Source organism: Mandrillus leucophaeus, unplaced genomic scaffold, assembly GCF_000951045.1.
Source record: "Mandrillus leucophaeus isolate KB7577 unplaced genomic scaffold, Mleu.le_1.0 Scaffold563, whole genome shotgun sequence".
Taxonomy (NCBI): Eukaryota; Metazoa; Chordata; class Mammalia; order Primates; family Cercopithecidae; genus Mandrillus; species Mandrillus leucophaeus.
In genome coordinates this window covers 1,426,587-1,453,963 of record NW_012106064.1, presented here as the reverse complement: position 1 = coordinate 1,453,963, position 27,377 = coordinate 1,426,587, and the positions used below count along the sequence as shown (strand labels likewise).

At 34.4% G+C, this 27,377-nt stretch overlaps 1 protein-coding gene across 3 annotated transcripts in view; it reads left to right on the top strand.

Moving 5' to 3' along the window:
• Window positions 1–27,377, top strand: part of NLGN1 (neuroligin 1) — a 991,256-nt gene that overhangs the window by 387,812 nt on the left and 576,067 nt on the right. The window contains exon 4 of one of the 3 annotated variants that reach the window (XM_011998235.1): window positions 24,354–24,413. The exons of the other annotated variants lie outside the window; for them this stretch is intronic. Coding sequence (XP_011853625.1) covers window positions 24,354–24,413 — 60 coding nt within the window. The remainder of the gene's footprint in view (window positions 1–24,353; window positions 24,414–27,377) is intronic. 3 annotated transcript variants of the gene reach the window in all.

The following is a 27,377-nucleotide window of genomic DNA, read 5'->3' as shown; positions in this document are numbered from 1 at the left end:
GTCACATTTCCATATCTTTAATGTTAGAGGAAAAAAACAATTAATTATTAAAAGGAATTTCCTCATACCTCTCTACTTCCTGATGTAAATTGGGCAGGTATGGAAGTGACATCAATGACTTGGCTGTTATATGTTTATTTTCCTCCATATATAAAAGTAATTTGGTTGACCTTAAAGTAATTCGACAAAGGTGACAGATTTGGTTGAACTAGATGGAGATAACTCTCTGATCCTCTGTTATGACTGACTAAAAAATAATTCTTATTGTAAAATTGGAAAAACATGTTGGAGTAGCAGTGGAATGATCTTTCATAGAAAAAAGTCAACTGAACACACAAATAAAACCTGTGAACCTGATCTCATTACCATCATAATCTTACCATGCAAGACAACAATCAGCCTTTGTATATCACACAGACAAAATAGAATAACTATATCACTTGGGAAGGGTATAAGAGTGATTAAAAGCTCAAGCTATGTAACAACTGCTTTAAATTCAAACTCTTCACTGCTTGGCTTATGCAAGTTCATCTTTCTAGAAGTTTCGGCCACTTCATCTATAAAACGAGGATAATAATAATACCTACCTAATAGACTTTAGAAAAGAATAAATGAGGCCATTTATGTAAGGTTTTTCTCTCACTGCCTGGAATATAATAGATACATGTTAGCTTTACTAGTTTTTATTACAATCATGAAACAGTACTTTGAATGCCCAAAGTAGCAATCATATGGATTCGGTGAGTGACTCATTGTGAATAAGTGGCAGGTTCTGTAAGTGAACATTGAAATGACTGCTTTTTTGTTTGTTTTATCTTGTTTTGTTTGTTTGTTTGTTTTTTGGAGACGGAGTCTCGCTTTGTTGCCCAGGCTGGAGTGCAGTGGTGCGATCTCGGCTCACTGCAAGCTCCGCTCCACCTCCCAGGTTCACACCATTCTCCTGCCTCAGCCTCCTGAGTAGCTGGGACTACAGGTGCCACCACCACGCCCCGCTAATTTTTGTATTTTTTAGTAGAGACGGGGTTTCACCATGTTAGCCAGGACGTCCTCGATCTCCTGACCTCGTGATCAGCCCACCTCGGCCTTCCAAAGTACTGGGATTACAGGCATGAGCCACCGCACCCGGCCTGTTTTATCTTATTTTTAATTGAGATACAGTAATTGTATATCTTTATGGGTTACAGGGTGATATTTCAATACATTTATACATTATGTAATGATCAAATCAGGATAATCGGCATATCCATCACCTCAAATATTTTTCATTTCTTTGCAGTGAGAACATTCAAAACCTTTTAGCTATTTTGAAGTATGCAATACATTACTATTAACAATAGTCATCCTACTGTGTAATAGAAGACCAGAATGTATTCATTCTATCTATCTACCATCAATCTATCATCTATCTATCTATCTATCCATCCCATTTTTAGAAATCCATTCATCCCTTGATGGTAACTTAGGTTGATTTCATATCTTGCCTGTTGTGAATAGTACCAGAATAAACATGAGAGTGCAGATATCTCCTTGAAATACCTATTTCAGGAAATGACTGCTTTTGAAAAGTTTTCTATTCTTTTCCAAACTCCATGCTGGTCTGAAAAGGCTCATACAAATTTCCCAAGTATCTATTCCATTCATTAAAAAATCTAGCACCTTTGTGACTGATAATGATAATAATCATTGTGTTAAGCAATCAGTACTTCACTATATTAAGGTGATTCACTTTTGTTATAGTATACTCCTTAAATACTACAACCCAGTGAAGCATTCATCAAATTCACTTTTCACTTAAAGTGTTAAAGTTCATCCTTGGTACCTGCAAGGTCATTCCTGACAAATTGACTGGGGTTGTTAAGGTACAATTTAAGATAACACACAATTTCTTTAGTGTCCTTTTTTTAAAAAAATACCTTGTTTTCATTGTGTATAATTACATACTTACATTGACAAATATAAATGTCTTGTTCATGGCAGCTACTTTATCTTTTCTGGCTTTGGAGACCTCTTTTTTAGTTGAAATTTATAAATTAACCAAATGAAGTACTTCAGTATTTCTACCATTGTTAATTTTGTTTTAAAGGAAAAGACAAGAGTCTTGAATAATTTACAGCAGAATTTATTAGGCAACGGTTTTAGGAAATAGAAGTGAATTTTTTGCATGTGCCAATGTTTCCATCTTGTTACAGATGGCACTTGCTGGCAGAAGATAAGGGCAGAGGAAAGCCAATAAACTTGCCAGATTTTCCCTAAAAAATAATGAAGAATTTAGTATATCGCTCTTAAAAACAAATTTTTGCCATTATTATCTACTAATATCTGCTTCTCTTTTTCCGCTTTAAAATTGCTACACAAAGATGATATTAAACCTTCATAATTTCTATGAAAGCAAAATGTAGTTATTGAGTGGATTTTGGCTCTCAGTCTTTTCTTTCTTAACAATAAAGTTAATGTTCCAAAAATGCATGAAAATTTATTTTTAACTGACAGTTAATTTTTTTCAGTATGAAAATTAAATCATTTCATGTTCTTCGAATATAGAAACAAACGTAGAATTCTGGATGACATATTACAAAAAATAATATGAGTAATTAATTGATATGACAGAAGGTTGTGATATCATTTAACTAATTTACAGTGGTAAATTTTTTCTTACAGAGTAAATGTAAGTACGGAGTTATTCAATTTAATTGGGATATGTAATGTATCCCTGTTGTAATAAATAAGTGATATAGAATCATATTTAATGTTTTGTTCATTAAAATATGAAATACTTTAAAGGATAAGAACATTCCTAAAATTAGAGTTCATTGTGCTTAATATATTTTATATACAAATCTGTAGAAGTAAATAGTTGCATTGCAGAAAAACTGGTATTTTGATAAGCTAAACAACGTTGAGATTGAGTATCTGATTAACTAGATATTAGCTCAAAATTTTATTTTAATTTAACACTTTTAAATATTATTTCTAGGAAGTAGTATTTGAATTTTCTTACTGAGCGCACAGTATTGAACATAGACTGCATTTTTTGTTTTATATTTATTTTCCTCTTATTCCTCTTAAATCCCTCAGGACCAAAATTCTGAATATCAATTATTTTTATATCAGATGATAACTGTGAATATATGGATGGATGATATTTGGCTGAATCATTAGAAGACATGGAGATTAAGTGGAGAGTTACGTTTTTATTCAAGTCATTTTTCTTCATAGTTTTTATTCTCCCCTTATTTATTTAACAAAATTTTATTGAGTTCTAAACTACGTCAAATCCTGGGCCACGATCTCAGATATAAAGACAAAGTTGGCCTGGTCTTTTTCCATAGGATATTTAAAGTCTATTGTAGAAACTGGACAAGCATCAAACCAACTGAAAGCAGTGGGACAGAGACCTAATGTTAATATGGTTTGAACTAACTACTATGGAACACAGGATAAACCTAGATATTACCAAAAAATGAGAAAATCAAACTGTTTTTCAGATAAGTGGATTTTGAGGAAAGTGGTCAGCTACAAATCTGACAGTATAAGTCCCATGCACTGGGTAACAGGCCTTAAAGGATGAGTGGCAGAATATGGTGTAAAATAATGAAAAATGTTTTACTAGTTTCCCTTCATCAACTGCTATTTTTGCAAGATTATGTAAAATGTTCATACATTGACTCTTCATTTTACAACTTCCTTTATCCCTTTTTTCCAATTCTGTCAGTTGTCTTTTGCCAGAAAGTGTTATCCATTTACCTACAAGGTCTGTGAGTCAGAGAATTAAAATACATGAATAAAATTTCCAAATTACATGCATAAAAAGCTATACATTTTCTAGATGGCTGCCCATGGAATATATAATTTGTTCTTTGAAATGTCCATATTTAAACTTAAAGTTGACACTTTATCCTTAATTCATGCTGCAATGCTTCTCACTTCCATACATAATAATGTGAATTAAAGATTGTATTAATCTACAGTTGCTACTGCTGTCACTTGGTTCATGTATTTAATGATGATGCATATGTTTCTCTCTGTATGATATATAACTACATGCATACATGTACCTGCATATGGTCAGTGTACATATATATGCTCAGTGGGGTGATAAATGTGTTAAAAATGTTAGTTATGTTCAAAACATGAATCTCAAATAAGACTCAATAGTTTATCAGCTGAAATAATTGCTACGACAAGTGCAAATAACTGGAAGACTTTAAAGTTTCAAATAATGTTTCATGCACACACTTAAATTGACCATCTACACCTTCAATGCCACATGTACTAGCAATCAAGATAAAAACATGCATTTTGCTAATCCAACCATAATGTTATTCTGAGCAGTTATTTTATTGATGAGGTAAAATTCCAATTCATTTATTCCAGTAGAGTATTATAATTAGTTAAAGAAATTAAATATTTATTCTAAAAGTCAGTAGAGATATGTGTACAAATAAAGTTGTTTGTAGATCAAGCAGCAATCCAAGAGAAGCAGACATTTAAAGGGGTGCCCAGAGTATTTACTTGATTTTTTCCATGTTAAACAGCAAGTTAAAAATTCTGATCACATATTTTAATGATAAAAATAATATATGTCCATGGTTTTTAAAAATGTAAATATTGAAGAACATGTAAGTGAAAAAGTAAAAATCCAACCCATTTCTCCATATTACTGTACTCATACCCTAGAGAAAAAGCATTTAAAATAGTTTATTGGATATCCTTCCAGGAAATATCTATGTGTATTTAAACATAATATGGCTAATACTTTTTTCTATGCAAATAGGATGATACTTTTCAGATTATTCTGAAATTTGCCTTTTTTTCTTAATCCTACATCTTAGATAACTAAATATCAGAACATATGCATCTACTTAATTCATTTTAATAAATATACAAAAATTGAATCTGTTCACTGTTATGGATTAACTTTGATGGGCATTTTAGTTAGCATTTTGGCTTTTATCATACCCATTTTTGACTTAATGGATACATTGTTGTCAAAGCCAGTCGTTCAATTTAAAATCTGAGGATAGGTTTGGTTGATCTCCATGAAACGTATTGAATAGAGACATGGACACTGGAGTGGCCCCCACTAGTTAGTGATATCACTTCGGATAGGAGGGGTTAACTCCCCATGTCTCAGTAATTGGATTTGTAAGACAAATATATCTTTTAAAAGGCACATTAGCCCTTGACATACAAGGTGGTCAGGAGAATCCACTGAAGCAATGTATGTTGACGTGTTTTGAAAAAGATGAAATATTTTTTAAACTTAAAGTATATGAGTCACTGGTACTTTTGGTAGAGTCATAAACTATTAGCTCAAACTGGTCAATGTTATATGCCTCAATCATGGAAAACCTTACAGTAATTTTTTTATTAAGCTGTATTTGATTTAAGATTTAAGGGAAGGTTGAGGTCCTACTGAAGAACATGCAAGGTAGAGTAGCTCAATTTGTTTCTCCTTGCGTTTTAGTTACTTTTATTGAAAGTGTCCCTGTGGGTCTCACCAAAGCTGTTGGGAGGGCTTTGGAAGTGTCTCTTTTCAGTTTTCTTTGTCTAGGGTATATTGGGGATAGGGGAGGAACAGGGCAAATTAGACATGAAATCTAATAATGTTGCTATGGTCAATTTGGGAAAGAACGGATGTTGAAAGTGCTAAGCAGGAAAAGTACATACAACACCTCACAACATTCCTGACAGGCACACAGGCACTCAGATATTAATTTCTGGAAAAAACATAGATCAGCAAATTAATTGAAATGCAGTAAAGGCAGTGGGCAATGTAAATATAGTAAAACAGAATAAAATCTCTCATCAAGATACTTTTACCATAAAACCATAAAAATGTTGTTATAAGAAAAAACAAGCACGTGCATGTATGTGTGTATGTTTTGGTAAACTGATAATATGCTAGTTTTGAGCACTATTTTCAAAAAGCTCAATTCCTCAATAAAAGCTCAATTTTATGAATGTTTGTAGTTTATGGACTTATGCTCTTGGGAGAAAATAGTAAAATAACTGTAGGTATTTTATCTATTCACTCCATGCCTTGGGCAGCCCCCAGGAGAACAGGAAAGGGAACATGCGTAGCCAGGCAAATTTTATTGTGTACTCAAAGCTTACTTTTTTATTTGGCATTGTTCTTACCACCCATGATTTAAAAATGGTATGAGAATTTTTCAAACTATGTCCTCATATCTTATCACTTTGCTTTTTGTGCTTCATTCCTCCCACCCCCACTTTAAGTACTTACAGCTAATTAAGTTTCTTTGAAAGAAATCTGAAATCACTCAACAGGTATAAAAATGTATATACTAATACATATACTAATACAAAGAGATCTCCAATGTGCAAAATAGCGAATACAGAAAGCTGTCTTTTATGAAAGAGAGGGAGCAAATATATATATATATATGTATAATTTATAATCGCTAATGTCCACAGAAATAATATCCTTCATTTTACATAGAGGACATGGAAAGGACACACACAAAAACAAACAGTGGCTATCATAGGATTGGGGATGAGAAGTAGGAACAGGGAAGGTAAGGGTGGATGAGGGAGAAGCATGATTTTTTTACCGTACTTTGGTTTTTATTGTTTGGATTTCCCAACTTTGTGAATGAATTACATATTAAAAAGATACCATTACATTTGAGAAAAACGTTGAAAAATCCATAGTTGAGGCAGCAAAATGCTGTGAAAACATTGGCTATAAACCTGAGGAGCATGAGGTTTTTGTAGCAGATTTACTACTGTTGCCTGTAACTTGGAACAAGTTACTGAGACTTTCACCCTCCCTAGCCTCAGTGTCTTCACCTGCTCCAGATGGGGAGGTTGCAGCTGATTGTCTCATGCCCTAGATGTCATTCTGAGCTATATTTTAATTGATCTAAGATTGTGCATAATCCAGAGTTATTGGATTAGTACCATAGGTCACTCACTGAAAGTACGGAAACATGTTCTAGTGTATTTTACATCCAAAAAAAGTTGTCATAATGTTTTTCATTCCTTCATTTGTTTTTTGAGACGGAATCTTGCTCTGTCGCCCAGGCTGGAGTGCAGTGGTGCGATCTTAGCTCACTGCAACCTCTGCCTCACGGGATTCAGCTATTCTCCAGCCTCAGCCTCCTGAGTTGTTGGAATTACAGGTATCCACGACCCTGCCAGGCTAATTTTTGTATTTTTAGTAGAGACAGGGTTTCACCATCTTGGCTAGGCTGGTTTCGAATTCCTGACTTCAAGTGATCTGCCCACCTCAGCCTCCCAAAGTGCTGGGATTACAAGCATGTTACAATGTTTTTCGAAGAGATCTGTTTTATAGTGTTCTGGTAATGTTTCTTAAAGGTAGAAGCTATGTCTAAAATAATCTGTGTAAAATGTTTGATTATGTAGCACGTTTACCTAGAGGAATTTAACTTTTCAATACAATTTTAGCATTAATAAATCTGCACTGATAGGAGTCATAAAATGTATGGAGCACTGATTATGTGCTAGGTAATATACTCAGAACTTAACATCTATAATTTTCACACCAATTAACAATAAGTTGCTTTTGTCTACATTTTCACTTGAGGAAATAAGCCTTAGAGACTTAGATTATAGAATAGATATTCTAAGTATAAAACTTGAGTTTCAACAGAATATGTTGAAAAATAAGGAAGGTGAATATTAACATCTCTCTATGGAAAATGGTAGTTGTATTCTGTCTGGAAGCCACAAAGGACTAGGTAATTTCCGGGAGTATTTTCATTGACAGACTGGGTCTGAGAGAGGATATAGATCACGGGAGCTTCTTTTACCTGCCTCTTGTCCCACAGGCACGCTCAACAGGGACATACAGAGGGAAGTGGCCGCACTGAGATACCTACCCCATGATTCTTATATAAATAGGAGAAAGAAAGATGCACACACACAGACCGTACCTAGAGGCAGAGACAGAGACAGAAAGGCAGACAGAGAGAAAGACAGAGAAAGAGAGTGAGAGACAGAGAGAGGAGAAACAGAAAGAGAGAAAGACACCTTCAGAAACCCAAAGTCAGAGAGAGCCACTACAGAGACTTTGACACTGTGATATGATCAGAAAGGAACACAGGCATACAGAGGGATCACATGGTGTCAAAGCATTCTGAAGAAGAAGAGAGACTCATAAAAGAAGATTTGTAAATACACACAACAGATAGAAAACATTGTAGAAGCACACATCTGGCCAGAGAGATAAACAAGGCAGAGCAAGGCACACAAATAAGCATCAGCAAGACACAATTAGGCAGTCTTATTCATACAGAGACATATGCACAGAAAACAAAGTGAATGGTATGAGCCTCCACATGGGAAGAATGAAACATGTTAAACTAGACAAAAGAAAACACACATTAACACACACAAAAAAATACATAGAGGCAGAAATGACATTTATGCACACAAACATAGACATACACACACATAACAAGACAGACATAGATACTCATAGTCTGACAACAATAAGAATCAGACTTTATTTCTGGCTATAATAATAATTCAAAAGCTGCCCCACTTCCCTGGCTTCTGCACTCGGCAGGGGGCCAAGAATTCCTTGTTTCCCAGGTCACAGAAGGCGCCATCACCCTTGGATCATGGTGCCTCATTCTTACTGTGTCTTTCTACTTCTGTTCATTTCATTATGTTCTAGTGAGCCTGTTTCTCTCACTCCTTGGCATTTATTCCCCATCAATATATCTTGATAATTTCCACATCTTCCTTACAATACATTCCTTAATTTTTCTAAAAATATGTTCTAAATCACGGCAGGTTGGGTTCATTGTTTTATCTAAAAATGATTTTCTTCTGGGCCGGGCGCGGTGGCTCAAGCCTGTAATCCCAGCACTTTGGGAGGCCGAGACGGACGGATCACGAGGTCAGGAGATCAAGACCATCCTGGCTAACACGGTGAAACCCCGTCTCTACTAAAAAAAAAAAATACAAAAAAACTAGCCGGGTGAGGTGGCGGGCGCCTGTAGTCCCAGCTACTCTGGAGGCTGAGGCGGGAGAATGGCGTGAACCCGGGAGGCGGAGCTTGCAGTGAACTGAGATCGGGCCACTGCACTCCAGCCCGGGTGACAGAGGGAGACTCCGTCTTAAAATAAAAATAAAAATAAAAATAAAAATAAAAATAAAAATGATTTTCTTCTCCCAGTCTTAGTTTTACTAAAGTCTGATATAATATTGTACAAGATAGTAGGGTGGGCATTTTTTGGTAATATGTGGACCCCAAAGAATCTAAAATATTGTCAGTATTAAATAAATTTTAAACCAACATGGTACAAAATATTTTGAGATAGAGATTATTTATTGACTAAATTTCTAAGTAAATAGATATTTTAATGGCATACAGAGGCATATACGTATGCATAGTTGGGTTTATATATATACATATATAGGTAAAATATATATGTGTTTATCTGTAAAGGTATATGTATAATCTCTCATCTATTTGCAGTATTCTTACAAAATAAAGCTTTGTTTGGGAGTAGACTGTACTGTTTCTTCCCGGCATTGTCTTCTCAAAGAGAAGTTATCATTTGAGTTGAGCTTATAGTGTCAAACATTTCCAGCTGTTGTGCCTCATGGCTAAGCATGTACACAATGTGATCAATTTTATATATTTATGTACAACTTTTCATTTTACTCTCCAGTGAGAGGTAAAAGAGGAAAGGGTCCAAATCTTACAAATAGAAAAAGGGTCTGGACTTCAAGTTTTCCTCAAAATGTGGTACATAGACCTCATTCAACATTAAATTGTTGAATTCTAGGCTCTACTCTGACCAACCTCAGGGGATAAGAGGGTTAGGAAATGTCATTTTTAATAAGCTCCCTAGGTATTTTTTATGCACATCATGTGGAGAAGTACTGTCTAGAGAACGGAATTTTATTGATTTTTGTACAGGGATTAAATCTGAAAGCTATGTACCAATGCAGAGGGAGGGCCATGTGGGAAAGTATTATGGCTGTGAATTTTATACATTAAAATTGCCCTGAATATCGCTATGTATTTCCTTTTCTTTCCTACTTTTTTTTAAGCACCAAACCATTTTGATCTATGATCTTGTTCTCGTATGTTTTCTTACTGCCCTTCTGATTAACAAGAAATGTCCAGAATAATTAAGCTGCCAACAGAAACAAATTTCTACTTCATTTCAACAAAATAGTATTGAAAATCATTCTTTCTCAATGGAAAGTTATCTTTAGGTGATTCGCAAAGGAGAAGTGAACCCATGTATCGTGTGTGTGTAATACACACACACACAATCATATACATAAATATGTATAGTATTTATATTTATAAATCAAACACTACTGCCGTGCTTAATAGTATATGAATCATTCTGGCCTAATTATATGTAACTAAAACATTAGATACTATTTCTTAACCTGTATCAGAAAAAATGAATTTTAATACTAAGTAAATACAGACGCATTCATATGCAAAGAAAATATGTATAGGAATGGTAACGTAGAAAACAGGTATGGGGCAGGGCACAGTGGCTCATGCCTGTAATCCTAGCATTTTTGGAGGCCGAAGAGGTGAGGAGGGTGGATCACCTGAGGCCTGAAGTTGGAGACCACCTGGCCAATATAATGAAACCCCGTCTCTATTAAAAATACAAAAAAGTAGCCGGGCATGGTGGCAGACGCCTGTAATCCCAGCTACTTGGGAGACTGAGGCAGAAGAATTACTTGAACCCCGGGAGGGCAGAGGGGAGGAAAGGTGCTGCTGAGGTTGCAGTGAACAGACATCGCACCATGTCACTCCAGCCTGGGCAACAAGAGCAAAACTCTGTCTCAAAAAAAAAAAAAAAGGAAAAAAAAAAGAAAAGAAAAGAAAAGAAAAAACAGATGCTGGAGTGATTATTCCCTTATAAGACTTATTTACCCAAATAATTCACCATTAAGTACTCAAAATTGCAGTTTCTCTTAGTGTATTTAAAATTTACAAACATTAATTCATGTGCAAAGTTTTAAAAACATCTCTTGCCTAAAGTCAATTGCATATTTTTATTACTTTAAATTTTAATACAGCTGTTTCTATCTTTCTATACTAAAATAAAAAGTCTGTGATATTCAGGATATGGCTGTTTATTTAAATGTGAAATATTTCACAAAATCAAATGCGATTTCCACATATTTTTTTTTCTTTTCTTTTTTTTTTTTTGAGAGGGAGTCTGGCTCTGTCGCTCAGGCTGGAGTGCAGTGGGGCGATCTCGGCTCACTGCAGGCTCTGCCTCCTGGGTTCATGCCATTCTCCTGCCTCAGCTTCCCGAGCAGCTGGGACTACTGGTGCCACCACCACGGCCAGCTAATTTTTTTGTGTGTTTTTAGTAGAGTCGGAGTTTCACTGTGTTAACCAGGATGGTCTCGATCTCCTGACCTCATGATCCGCCCGCCTCAGCCTCCCAAAGTACTGGGATTACAGGTGTGAGCCACTGTGCCCAGCCGATTTCCACATATTCTTAAAAATATACTTTTTTTTGTAGAAATACTGGAGACTAAATGGAAAAGCATTTATATTGGTAAAGATATTTTTCTTCAAAGGAAATCTTGGCTGCCAGTAGTTAATATTAGTATTAAATATGGTATATTTGATAAATGTTATTATTCTGGACTCTTACAAAAAGTAGCTTGATCTGAGACATTTTAGTAGCTTAAAGGGAAGAATGAAAATGTAAGGAAGGAGAAATCAATAAAGCATGGGGCCTCTTATCCCATATTGATTCCTGTAATCCAGCAACCATTAAATACTTCAATAAGACTCTTTTAAGATGGCATGTTTATGTTTTGAAGATCAAATACTTTAATTTGTTCATGGGTTTCCCAAACACAATTAATACACAAGATAGAAGGTAAGCTTTCAGTGACAATGTTTCCGATGTTTTTGAGCTGATCACAGCAAAGGTGCATTGTAAATGAAATTATGCTCAAGCAGTTGCTTCTTGCAGTGCTGGTGAACATAAATGCCTTTTAAACATTATCACAGATTATGTAAATAGGGCTAGAACATTGAGGCTGGTGAGTAATGAGCAAAAATATTTTAATAATCAAATAATTAAAAAATATAGCATCATCCAGAATCTCATTCTTATTTTCCATAAAAAAAATCGGCTTTTTAACTGCATAAAATTTTAGAAATACAGCTTTGTCCCAAAGCTGCCTATTTTCTCCTTAATGAGTATTATTACAATGGAAATAAAGAATTCTGTGACATTTTACCTTTAAATTTTCTGTATTTTTTTCTAATGCTGTAAACCCAGACTTGACATTTTGCAAAAAAGAAAAAAAGAAAAAGTTTATCTTATCTTCATTTGCTGGTAATCAATTTCAAATGTATAATGACTAAATATTAAATAGTAAATGGATAAAAAAATTATTAAATACATTTAGAACCTCCACTTTTTAAAATGCAACACAAAATATCAATTGATTTTCTACTGTAGCTGTTCCATTGTCAACCTATTTTTTTTTTTTTTTAGTTTTTAATTTATTGTGTGGTAGTAAAAATTTTTAATATTTATTGTGTCCTCAACATATACCAGACTCTATTCTAAGAACTATAGATATATTACGGCCTTTAATCTCATAAATGACCGTATGAAATTGATATAAATTATTTCTATTCCCAATTAACTAATGAAAAAAAAATCAAGAACTAGAGTTGTTAAGTAACTGGCCAAAAGCAGGTAGAGTGGTGGAGTCAGGAAGCAAAATCGAGAAATCTTACTCCAGCTGAATGCAGTGGCTTGAGCTTGTAGTTCCAGCTGCTGGAGAGGCTGAGGGAGGAGGATCACTTGAGCCCAGGGGTTGGAGGCTGTAGTGACCCATGATCACGCCTGTGAATAGCCACTAAAATAATCTAGCCTGGACTACACAGCAAGACCCCATTCTAAAAAAAAAAAAAAAAAAAGACCTGATTCCAGAACCTGTGTTCTTCATAGCCAATAAGAAAGAAAGAATTTTGGCCAGGCAAGGTGGCTCACGCCTGTAATCCCAGCACTTTGGGAGGCCGAGGCGGGTGGATCACGAGGTCAGGAGTTCGAGACTAACTTGGCCAATATGGTGAAACTCTGTCTCTACTAAAAAAAATACAGAAAATTAGCCAGGAATGGTGGTGCGTACCTGTAGTCCCAGCTACTCAAGAGGCTGAGGAAAGAGAATTGCTTGAACCCGGGAGGCAGAGGTTGCAGTGAGCTGAGATCTTGCCACTGCACTCCAGCCTGGGCGACAGAGTAAGACTCCATCACAAAAAAAAAAAAAAAAAAAAAAAATGGAAAAAAAGTTTTCATTAAAAAGAAGTGTGAAGTGTGTATGCACTTTTTTTCCTGAAAATAATACAAATACAAATACCGCCAGTCCTTTGTGTTGTGACCACGCTTCTTTTCTTTAGTAGTCCCCACTATTTCCAGCTCACTTAATACGTATGACATTAAACTTCCACATTACACGTGAAAAGGCTTTGCAGAGCTTTCACAAACACCATCATATTTGATCCTACCACAATCTCCCAAGGTGGATAGAACACATTGTCTCTTCCTTTTTATAGCCAAAGAAATGAAGCCTCAGAGATAGAAAATGACTTGAACAATGTCATATGGATTATCACCTAAGATGTAAGAGGCAGAGTTCAAACTAGATCCCAAGGCTTCTGTTAATAACTTGGGCTCTTTGACTACAGAATTTAGCATCTGTAATTTAGGGATGAACCCTCTCATGCTGGTGAGGCCTCTGTGTACTGTGGGAGCAACTGACTCACAGCTTCACAGTCTGGGCATAGTGTACAGTGGTCCACACTCCACCCATCCTTCCTGGGATTAAGCAATAAACTAAAGTTCACCTTCAAACTTGTGTATTTGAATAGAACACATTTTCTTTGTTTTTCCCAACTGTCTCACCTCCGTGCAGCTAATTTAGTTCTGCTTTCTCAGCATCGCTTTTGGGGACGGCACCTGTGAGCTTCATTCCTTCTGCAGAGCACAGTCCCTACCCATGTCTTTTTTTTAATCCTTTGTTGTCATAACCATGCCTTTCTTTCCTCATACCATAGAAGGCACATCTTGCTCTCTACCTTCCACTCACATTTATAATTGTTTCTTTTATTTTTTTCTTCATCATTTCAATGTACCTTATGCCATGTAATAAATGAGCAACAGATTTACCCTGAGTGGTTAGAGAGTTTGAAATATATATATGTCTGTGTATGTGTGTGTGTGTGTGTGTGTGTAAATATATGTATGTATGTATGTATGTGTATGTGTGTACGTATGTATCCCAGTGAAGCACTCCTCTTGGATTTAAACTGCTATTCTATTATTCTCCCTAAAGTGGTTGCACGGAATAGTGTGAATGGTGTGAATTCCAAAGTTATACAGAGCTGAGTCCATATCCTGACTTCCCATGTATTAGATAGAGGATATTGGACAAATTTGTCATCTTTCTAAGCCCTAGATTCCTTCTCAACCACCCATAATTCAGTGATAATTATCATGACTCTCACTGTATTCTCTTTACAGATCAGGCATTATACTAGGTATTTCACGTTCAGAATATTGAATTGCTATGAAAAAGTTATTATGCAAGTATTATTCTGATTTACATTTAAAGAAACTAATAATAGAGAGGATAAGAAAACTACCAAGGTCATATAGCTGGCAGGTAATTTAGTGGCAACAACATAATTATAAAGTTTTTCTTTTTTAAGTGCATATCATACCAGAAGGTACATGTGTGAGTATGGTTGTGTGTGAACGTGTGTGTGTATTAAGGATTTGCTTTGAGGTGATGGATAGAAGAGAGGTGAAGGGTAAAACAAATATTTAACTAAACTTATCTATGCTAATCCTTGTAGGAGGCACTTTTAATTATTATCACAATATTTTTTAAAGAACATGGCATTGTCTTCTGAGATGCTGTGAGATTAGAAAACATGTCAAAGGTTACACAACTAGCATATGAAAGAGCCCCAGATCCAAACCTATGTATATATCTGTCTCTAAGCCCTTTATGACACAGAAAAATTATCAATTAGTATTAACGTATAATTTAGGAAATGTCTTTTAAAGTCTTAGACTTCTAGATTTGGAAATATCTTTGAGAATAATTCAGAGGTGATAACAAACATATAAGTTGTCTACAGTAGTTAAAAAGGATACTGCATAGCGTACTGTGACTGGGTGTGGTAGCCCCACCGATGTCAAACATCAACTCTTTAGTTTCCTAATCATGCTACAGTAAGGGTACCCTGGGAAATGGGCCCAGACAAAGCAAATTGGGTGCTTGAGTAGAAGGACTCTGACAGTTCTGGGCAGTCATTTTTCACCAACCTGTACAAGCATTTCACTCTCTCATTGGCCTGTATGACCATCCATTAGTCCTAGCTACTCTTGCCCTTATTTTATATCTGGTTAATTATTTAATTTTTCCAAGCTTTAATATTTATTCCACATACCACCCAATTTAATAATATCCACTACTGAAAAATTATCCGATTTAACTGATATTACTTATTTAGTTTGAACTCTAGGATCTTTTGTCCTTTCAAAACCATTGGCTTGTTTTTAAGTTTCTTCTGTTTTTTTTTTTTTTTTTTTCTTTTAAAGACACTTCAATAAATATTTTTCTTTTTTTTTTATTTAAATTTCAATTACATCTAGATAAAGTGTTGCTTAGGATATTGCTAAAGGCTTTCCAGTTGTAATATGATTATAAAAAATCGGTTGATTTATAGTTTGCTTAAAACAGGCCTATGCTACACCCACACCCAATTTTTCCTTTTCTCTGCTTGTCTTTACTGCTATGTGACTTATTGTATAGGAGCTAACCAGACTGGGTGAGAGGAAAACTGAGATCTAGACCTAGCTCTGCTTCTGACTAGCTGTGAGTCCTGGGCAAAATCTGTTACACACTCTACTTTTGTTTCTCCACCTGGGAAATGAGGAGTTCCATAGTCACTCAGTAGGGTCATTTCTAGCTCTAGTGTTCTATGAATCTGGGCACATGACCACTGGATTCCAAGTGTTTCTATAGTATGTAGTATATGCTTAACATTTATTGCATCATGTGAGATAGACAGAGGCAGAGAGAGAAAGGGGCAGAGATTGTGTACCCGAAATACTCCATCCTGCATGGTAAAAGAGGATCAACTCACGTGGAATAGCACAGAAAGTATGAAAAGAGTGAAATTGTGCTTCATTGAGAATCAAAGATGTTTAGCAAGGAGAGGCATGTGTGAGACCAGAAACTGTTAAGAAGTCATTTCAGGGGAATAGACGCTCACTGTCAGAGAGCTCATCTTTCACTGGCTTATTTCCAGTGAGACCCACTGAGAAAATAGGATCTTCATAATTACTGCTTCAATCTTTTTGTCTCACTTATGAAGATAAAATTTAGTAATGCCAAAAAATTAAGATATTTTTATAGTCAGGTCTTGTTGGTCTGTAGAGAACTCTCTCTCTCATTCATATCCTGAAGACAGCATTTTGGGCCAAAATACAAAGTAATACTCCTTTCTTTTCAGTGATAAATGTTCTTACACATTATTCTAGAGGAGACTCTCCATGTTTGCACTAACACCTTTCCTCCTCTCTGAGGTGAGTTGATTATAAGGAGAACTTGAAGGATTCAGACATATGGAATAAAACACACAAGGTCTAAGGATGAAGTCACTGTTTTGTTCAACAGCACAAGACTCACAATAAAAAAAAAAAAGACGTATTTTGGAAAGCAATGGAACTTAGAGATAAAATGTGCAAATAGTAAGAGGGTCTTATGGGCTGGATTGGAGCATTTAGTATAAGACAATAAGAATAAAGAAATAGTAAAGACTTTTAAGGAGAGTACTGAAACAATGAAAGTCATGTTTAAATTACATTAATCTGCACTGCATTTTTAAAAATGTATTTTACATGACTAGCTTCCATTTGGAATAGAAAATATCTTATTTTTGCTCATGAATTTTGAAAACATCAAAACTAGTGTTAAACCATATTTAGTTTTCATCTGTCTTGTTTTAGCTATTTTAAAATTCACAGTACAAGATTCACTATGTCTAAGTAAGACTTTAGGTTTTTAAGTTCCTGTTAGTTCCCTTAGAGTGCTTGCAATTTTAGTCTCAGAAGGAGTTGAATGTGTGCACATTTTAGCTGATGTTAATTTACAATGATTAAATCATTTTTCGCTTTGGGTTTGCCACTATTAATAACTACAACTTCAAAAAACCTATGGAATACAAAATGGATTGGGAGAGAGTCTAGAGTCTGCATGATGGTGGAAGCTACCAAGAGCTTTCTACAATAATTCAATCATGTGGTAATGGTGGCCACTGACTAGGCTAACAGTAGGGAGTGTTTAATGACAGGAATGAGATTTCCCTGGGAAATCTGATGAAATATGATGAGAGCAAAGGAAGAAAGAGGGAATAGTTACATATTATTTCTAGATTTAGAGTTTAGAGACAGAGGGAAGGGTTACACCTCTGAAGCAAGACCTATGTTGGAAGGAAAATGGGCTTTGAAGGTGGAGACGATGGTCATCCTTGTTGTACTGAGATGTTGGTGAAATATCCAAGTAGAAATTGTTGCAGAATATTGTATGTTTGTATGAATATAACATTAATTAAAATATGTTAATTATCAGGCAAAGTGAATTTAACTTTAAATACATATTTAATCAAAACTTTAGAAATATGTATGAAATTTCAGAAGTGCTAGAGTCTTGAATTTTACTTTTTGGTGACATTAGTTTTACTTGCAAACACAAATGGAATAAGACCTCAGAGGCTCCTTTTTCATCATCTAATTTCACTTCCATAAAGCTATTCTTGTCTGATGAGAACATAATGCAGGCTTCTGTATAAAATATTCCCTGTCATATTTCTGAGAATGATTTTGCCTCTTTTTGATTCTTGTGTTTAAGACTCAGGGCAGAGTTTATCAGTGTGTGCTTAAACCCTGTAAATGGCTTCCATTGCTTTTAAGATTAAGACAAAAATCCTCCAGCTGAAGGGGCTGCATGTTCTAGTTGAGTCTTATCTGGCTCTTCGTCCTCATCACCCACCACTCTCTTTTCTACTCCTTGTATGCCAGCCACAGGACCTCCAGGCTTCCTCTCTTTTGGGGGCTTTCTATGTGCTGTTCTCTTGGCCTGAAATCTTCTTTCCCCCCTACCTCCTCATACCCAGCCCTTTGTCTACCTGGTGTCTATTCATCTTTCAGCCCTCAGGCCACATTGCACCTAGTCACTGAAGATTTCCCAGACTCAGCCAGGTCACCTTGTATAACATGTCATAGCACCAAGACTTTTTCCTTGACACTCATCACAATTTTTAAGTATATGTGTATGTATATTTGCTTCATGTCTCTTTGCTGAGGTCTAATTTTCATGAACATAGTTGTCTTGTCTGCTTTGCTCCTCCATTTATCCTTTTTGCCTAATGTACCATATATTTATTAAACAGCTGGATGACAGAATATTGAAACCATGGCAGGGAGGTTGGATTATTGATGCCATCCCAATCCCATCTTCATTGAAATAGCTCTGGATGTCTAGTGGCACTTGTGTCCTCACATGACTCCTGCTCTAGGTGCAACTTTGGATAATACTTGGAAAGTCAGGGCAATGGAGAGTGTGTCTTCACAAAGTGGGAAAGGGTTTATAGAGTATCCAGAAGCATTTCTCCAGAATAAAAGGAACATCAGTTTGAGATTCTTCAGGCTGTAGAAATACTGCATCTGCACTTAAAAAAAAAAAATCAAACAAATATAGCGTTAAAAATAATGAGCTTTGTAAATTTGCTGATGCTCATGTTTCGGGTTAGCCTATTTTATTTACTTTTTATCCACTTAAATTCTTTCTTCCCCAGATGCTATCATTGTTATTCTAGATGGAATTGCTTTTGGCATCAAAGTGTTATGTAATCAAGGTAATTTATGGAGAAAAACTATTTTTTAAATAAATACAAATGAGCTCTTCTCAATGTACTAGACCAGAGAAAAATTCTCTTTTCCCCTTTCCTGACTTTAACATAAGATTCTCCTTTTTTTTATGTTTTAAGTTGTGCTCTTGCCTCTGAAAAACTATCTGAAGGAATATATTTTGTGTTTACGTGTCTTCTTCCAACACAAAAATAAACATAGGGTATGTTTGTTGTTTTCAGACCCTTGGAAATTGTTTCCTTCCAAAACATGTTCACATAGGAGCCATTAGCCTAAACAGACAGCTCACCTAAATGACACTCATTGTCATGAATGACAGAGTACCACCACCAAGATTTGCACTGATATGGATTCTTTTTTAAATAGTCAAGTGTTCCAAAGTTCACTTCCAATATCTCATTGGAATGGCTTGCATTGTATTTTCAGTTTAGCATAATACAAATGTATGACATTCTCAAAAATGTAATTCCCCTTTAACTGAAACATTTTCCAGAAAGAAAATTATTTTTTGGCTATGATTTCTTTATATCTAGTCATATAATCAATAGTTTTAAAAGTGTGATAACTTTTTGTGGAATAAATATAGTAATATCAAGTTAGCGAGAATGATTCCAAATCAGTCACTTTTACTCATTTCTGTATTCTCAAAAGGTATGTACTCATTTTAGTTAATAAAATTAACTAAATTTCAATGGGTAAAATTCAGTAACTTTGCAATGACAACAACTGTCATGATATCTAATTTCTTAAAACCATTTTTTAATGTTTGTCAGTTTGAAAAATTCAAATATAATAATATAGTCCTGTTGTTACTTAAAATGCATTGAATTCTGGCATTGTTCTCCATATGGAATACACAGATTTTTTCATATCCTCTATTCAAGTTTTATAAACTAAATTTTACCCCAAGAGAATACACCTTGAGAATATTTAGCCTGCTTCCAATTGCTCTAGAACAACAATGGCAGTATCTTAAATTCTCTCATTGTGTAGAAATGGCCTTAGGGATGCTTTACAATCAGTTTACTTTAAAGACTGCTGGGTCAAGAGGACAGGGGAAAAGAACAAGATCACTAGCCAGGGCTTTCCATCTATCATGGTGGGACCACTGGAGCCAGAAGCTCTAAATAATCCTTAAAAATTCAGAGACTTGTTCCCTTGAGAAGGACACATTTCTTATGGCCAGCTTTTCTAAGTCAGGAGCTAATAATACCCACAACCTACTTGCCTTTTGCAGATATGTGTGACACAAAGTATGGATAATTTCTGCTGAATTGAACCCGTAATGAAGGAATTTATAATCACTTCTAATGTATTTTGAGACCCAAAGTATATTAGCCTTTCATCAAAGGGAATGATAAAAAGCAGCATTAATATGGGTGGATAGTAATTATTTCAGAGCTCATAATTATTCTCCTGTTAACTACAGAGAAATGCTGATATTTTTACTCCTTTTTTAAAAAAATAAAAGGCTCTGGTCGGATTCTGAAATGTAAGAATGCATTGCACGTCCTTTACAAGAATCCGTGCTTTGAATTATGCTCATGTTAATCGAAAAGGAACTATTTTTGAATTAAATGAGTTCAAAGTTCATGGTTAGGAGTTCCCTTTACCTTGCTTAGTCCTGTTGTTTCACCACTGAATTTATTTATTGCCCATAGGAGATATAAAGTATAGTAATTACTATCACTCCCTTTCAAAATGACAGGAGGTCTACTTTCCTATTAACTCTAATGAGAGTTATGTGTGTGTTCCTCAGGGAGGACAGACCCAATACAGTTTCAAGGTAGAATAAATCACTTCTACACACTGGTTTTAGTGGTCTCATTTGCTTTATATTTTGGTGTTTTGAGATATCCATTTAAACTGCTTGTATTGAAAATGCAGTATTTGTTGTTTAAAAGAAACATAAGCTGTGGTTAGAATGTTGTTAATAACTGTTATTTCTGTTTGGAGGATGAATGTATGTTACCCTTTGAGGAAATGATGTTGCTCAATTTACAGGAATACACATAGGAAATGTGTAAAATGTGACTGCTTACTTTTCATAAAAAAATAATGCCAATTACCTTTTACAATATTTTCTTTCTATTTAAAATGTTTTAACATCAGTGATTACATCAGTTGTAACAGTTTAGAACAAAGGGAAAATGAGCCAGACAGCCGGATGCCCTAGGCAAGAAGGGAGCTCTAGGCAGAGGCGGTGTTTTGTTTCCAGCACTGGAAGAGGGAATCTTGAGATCATGTAGGGATCTGTTGGTAATCCACAAGCATATGTTCACCCCACTGAGGCTTGAGAAGCCGGTGTGGAGTTTCTCCGTTTGCAGCCCTGAACTCTGTAGATATTTATTCTCAGTGCCTTTAGGCATAGAGATAAAGGAAATCTGTTTTCATTCTTCTTATAATCAGTTTTGCCCAAAACTGTTACCAACCCTCTTCTTCCTAGGGCACCTTCTGAAATAAGATATGTAAAAAATTGTTCAGGTTAAGAACACCCAGATGTACTGAAATCACTAAAATACTGATGTAATTCGTACTATAGGAAAACTTACTATCATCTAATAATAACATTTTATTTAGTATCAATAAATGAAGTGTATTGTGAGAACTGGACTTAATCCTCCTCCAGGATAATCACATCCCCATGATATTGAAGCAATATTTGTATTTGTTTCGAATTCTTCAGATTTATTACAATAAAAGATGTCCTATACAAAGTATACATGCAATTATTATCTCACATCAGGTAAGAGACACACAGTTTCCTAAGTAAGGAAGGTAAAAATAACTAATGTAGCAAACAAACAAAATCAAACTAACAGACAAAAAAACTGATCCATCAACCATGTATCCACGGAAAAACTCTCTCTGTATATACTGTCCATGACTTCTCTACATATGCCCTCAAATAGCAACTGAGAACCTTGTCCCACATGCAAAGAAGTGGAAGATGATATTTTGACAACAATTCTCTTACTGTTGCAACTCATGTAGGCCCAAGAGCTAGCCAGTTCTAAATGCATGTAAAGTATATGGAAAGCACTGGCTCGATGGCTATATAAGCTGAATGATTCCCCATAGAAATCATGTAAATTGACTTGGGTACCCTAGGAGGGGAAAGAAAGACAATTCCACCTGACATATTCAAGAGAGAGATCTTATAGAGTCCCGAACAAAATGAAGTGATTTAATTGTGATAGGTTTTACACATGCCTCCAAATATTAGCAAACTAATGATTCAGGAAAAAAATTTTGAGCTCACATTAATGATTTCTTAATATAGCCCAAAATTAAGCAAATTAAGTAATTTAACTAAAATTGGAAAGTAGATAGTGGTTTTGGCAGCAATAAATGCCACTGCATTTAAATTGTGTTGCTAACCAGTAAATAAAATCATAATTTCTACACAGCAGTCTAGAAAATAGAAATGTGAAAAATACATATATTTTTGCAGTCTTTAGGAAATTACAGAAAAATTAAAAGCTTGAAAATATAATTTTTTAAGTCTAATATTTTGAGGGATGCTTTGAAATTGGAAATATTTTAAATATAATATTCTGATTCGGCAATTTTAAAATTTAAATTAAAAAATGTATAGTTTTCAGAAATGTAACTATGTTGTTGCATGAATGTCAAACAATCCTATGAGTGCCTTTTGCATTTAAACAGGGTCATGTTAAAGAAATGTAGATTTCTGTGAACTTGCAACCGAGTGTCAATTAATGTAAATTATTGCTTTATCTAGGTTTTCTGTTAATGGAATAATTGCTTGCAGGTGTGTTTATAAAAGTATATCACTTAATTTATTGTTTACCGTTTCTCTGTCTGTGTTTGAAATGACCTTGAAACCACGACCTTTCCATAGAGTAGTCAATGTGACCACTTCCCTTCAATTACTTCATCCATTTCTGCCTTTCCAATCTTCTGATCTTTGACCAGTTATTATTATTTTTCAAGGCTGTCTCCCTGAGCTGATGAAACATAACTGTATTATATCTTATTTTTTCCCTTCTGGTTTCTGGGATTGTGTTTTTCATTCTTTGGGAGTTATATAGTAAATTTAGTTTTGGAATTACAAATATAATGAATAATGATCTCGGAAAAGACTTAGAAATTTTTCTAAAAATGTTTAACAGTCTTTCCCTATGAAGTGTGCTTAGGCTTATGCCTGCTTCTTTGCTATTTATGTTATTGAAATCAGTACATGACTTTCAGTCCCCTTTTCCCTCTTTTTTCTATGACTGTTATTTTATGCATGACAAAATTCTCTTGCTTACTGCTGTGTTATTGGCTGTCTTTTAACTTGAGTGTCCTGTGTTTGTAGTGACTGCTTTTTGCATGAGGATTATTAAATGTCATACAAATTAAATGGTTGTGGAACCAAAAAAAGAACGTGGGACTTCACTTGCTTTTTTGTGTGCTGAGTATGTCAATTATGTGACACTTAAAATTACTTTCATATGCCCTTTGACGTCCCCTTTGGTATGCTCCTTTATTCTTGCAAATTAGCATTGTTAAGTATAATAAAACACTTATTAAACATTCACAGTGTTTTAATACAATTATTCTCCTCAAACATGATCCTATTATAAATAACTATACTGAGCATGAAACTGCACTAAGGCATAATTCCATTATATTACTAAATTGATTATGAAATATAAACCGTGACTCGGTAACTAGCTTAATAGCTAAACACCGACTTCTACTGATCGAACCTTTGCTCTGCCAAGTGATGAGACTATCTAGTGATACATTTGTGCAGGTTGCAAATGTCTTAAATCCACAAGTAATATTTAAATGAAAACACATGGGGAAATATTTGTGTAATGACAAGTAATTTTAAAAAGTCACAGTTTTGAAAAATTATGGATTAAAAATATGTAAAAACCAAATGTCAATGTTCTTAAAAAAAAAGAAGAAAATAGAAAAAGAACAACTTAAAATATTCATATCTCTGTCTTCTCTAAGGTTATTATATTGTCTCAAATTTAAGAATGAATTTGACCTACTTTTTTTTAATGTTGTCACCAATTTAAATTAGAAAAGACACTGAATAAATTAAGAATAAAATAAAGCTAATAAAACTTTACCTTTTTGTAGGCAATGATTATTTTTTTTAATAAAAACATTTTCTTTGCTCATGACTTGAGTTTCAAGCCATAATGTATTTTTTATACTGGATATATTTACAACCCAAATCTTCTATGAGATATTTTGGGGAAAGGGATTTTTTTTTCATAAATGAAAATAGATAATCAATTATGATGTGACCACTTCCCCACTCTTTTTGGAAATATCCTTGAGAATTTTAGTATTTATATTTATTTTTTCCCCTCAGTCTTGTTTATTCTTGAATTGTCTTTTTTTTTCCCTCCATTTCTCCGTTCTCAATCCTAGGTCCCCTTACAAAGAAACAGACAGATGATTTAGGTGATAATGACGGTGCTGAAGATGAAGGTATTTTTTTTCACCAAATCTATTTGCATGACAAGGGCCTCAATCACTTTTTCCACCCCTTTCTATTTTTTTAACTTCTTGTCTTTTTTTGAAGAGTTGTTTTTAATTCCCATTTTTGATGTGTTTTGTCTCCTTGCTTGTTGTTACATACAAATATAGAGTATTAATTTTTTTAAAAAACTGAATGTTAAGTTTTACATTTTGATACCAACCATTGAAATGTTTTAAAAAGAGGGGCATTTTTTTTTGTTTTCTTGAACTGACTTTTGATATGTTCCATCCCACATTTTGACTGAATTTTGTCCACCTTCTTTGAACTAACAATCTCTCCCTTGTAGTCTCTCTGTGCCCATTTTGCATGTTTTCTAATCTATGTAAATATTTTCCTGAATATTAAAATGTGTTTCATTTTTACATTCGATATTTGTTTTAAAAAAACACAGACACCCAATAAACTGAAGGACAAGCTGAAAGCTAATATAAAGTGTTTCTTGAGCAATATATTTTAGATGAAAAAATACTGTTTTCTGTTGATTTGCTTAAATGTCGCATAAATACAATTAAGTTGTATACATAAGAACAGGCATTACAACTATTTAGAAAATTGTGGTAAACATTGTACAGCCATTTAAGTATTTTGGACTCATATAGTACTTTTGATAGAGTTTGTAGCTATTTTCTTAGACAAGATTCAATGAGTATTCTTTAATTTCAAAGAGACATAATTTCAAGATTGTCAAATAAAATATTCTGATTCTCAAACATTGCAACTATACGCAATACGATATTTTCTACTTCATTAATATCAAAATTGTTTCTCCTTACAACTTTCATTTGATATACAATTCTGATTTACTCTATAAACCTAAGAACTCACTACCTAGATTGGCTTGACATTTCTGATTTCACTGTACCTTCACATGTTATTAAAGTTAGCTCATCTTTTTTGGTTCCAATCAGGATTAAAGCTTATGTTTTTTGTTTGTTTACTTTGTTATGTTTTGTAATCCCAGGTTTCAAAGTAATTGCCAGAAATCTAGAAATTAAATCTCATAACGAAAATAATAATGTGGTAAGAAAAGTTTTCCAAAACAAAATAATCTACAGCCAGGCCAGCAAAAGTGTTTGTTCCATGAGTTGCAAGGGAACTATGGGTAAATAAATTTTTACTAAAATATTTGCATTGTTTTCATTGACATATATACATTTAATAAAGTCATTCACAACAGATAATTAAATTATAGAGGTGGAGTATTGAGAACTTAAAAATTATATTTGGTGTTAATATTTTTAAAATATGTAAGAATTATTTTGATTAAATGAAACGTATGACATTTGATTAAATATTTATTTACCACGAACACCAGCAGTGGATTAAAGATTAAACACAAAGCAGTCATTAATATTTGAAATAAATCATTATCGCTGTCCAAGAGTTATTATTCTGAATGTTAAATAGCAAAAAATAGACTTATAGTCTGAAGATGCAAATTCTGATTTCTTTAAACACTATTTGAAATTTGATGTATTCCAACATTTAGGATATGTTTTGACATTGTAGAACATTAATCACTGTCTCCAAAACTATAAGAAGACTACTTCCACTTTCAGGCTTTGGGACTTTTTGAACCCCTTGAAAACCCTTAACTCCTAGAATTTGTTATCTAAATAATACTGAAAGCATACGGGACTTCTTCATGTGTATCTTTGTAAAGGCCAAATTTTCCCAATTTAGGCAAAGGGTTAAAATACATTATTTTCCTATTTTAAAAATATTTTGATTGCTTATTTAATATGATTTTTTTTTCTTTTTGTTAAAACAGCATCAAGTGAGGAATTTACCTATTTAGAGTAGATAAGTCTGAGCAATCATAGCTAGGCCATGTGAACCTGAACCTATTTTATAGATATGTTTTGAAGCACATTTAACATTTTTAAATAGCCATTTAAAATATTCTCAAACCCTATTAAAATGTCAGGTAGTATTCAGGTTAAGTACTAAGCCATTCAGTCACAAGAATTATCAAATCAATAAATATTTTTAAGTAATCAAAAGCGTAGAATGTCAAAGCAGTCAATTCCAGTTCTGTCTCTTCCTCTGTGTTGTTTTGGATAATTGTTTTGAAACAAAAAAGATAAATTCAGATATCCTACAGGGGAAAAGAAACCTTTGATAGAAATGTCTGAGCATTTTAAACTCAATTCTTCTTCTTATTATTTTGTAGATGTGGCTGTGAATAAAAACTGTGCTCAATATCTACATTGAATTTGTTCCAAATGTTGATTCGACATCACTGGACATAAAGCAACAAATATGAAAGACTTGATAAGTAACTTCATTTACATCAGTCAGAAGTCAGGTCATCAGATGACTTACGTGAAATTCCCCATTACTTCCCAGTTCCCCTCTACCTATTATGGGCTTGATTTCAGGTCCCAATCTCAGCCACTGAATAGTGAGGCCACCAAGCATATTGCTGGGGCTTGCTGCTCACTGACTTACCCTGATGGAAGGCTTCTTTATGGAGCATTATTTTTTACTTCTAATTCTTGTGTCCCTGCTATCACTCTTTTGTCACATTTTGTCAAACACAATTATATCATTTTTCATTTAAGTTTTATAACAACTAAAAGAATGGTATATCTTTTTTTGTTTTGTTTGTTTGTTTGTTTTCTTGACGAAGTTTCCTTCTGTCACCCAGACTGGAGGGCAGTTGCATGACCTTGGCTCTCTGCAACCACCGCCCCCTGGTTCAAGCAATTCTCCTGCTCAGCCTCCCGTGTAGCTGGGATTATAGGCGCCTGCCACCATGCCTGGCTAATTTTTGTATTTTTAATAGAGACGCGGTTTCATCATGTTGGACAGGCTAGTCTCCAACTCCTGACTTCAGGTGATCCACCCACCTCAGCCTCTCAAAGTCCAGGGATTACAGGCGTGAGCCACCATGCCTGGCAGAATTGTGT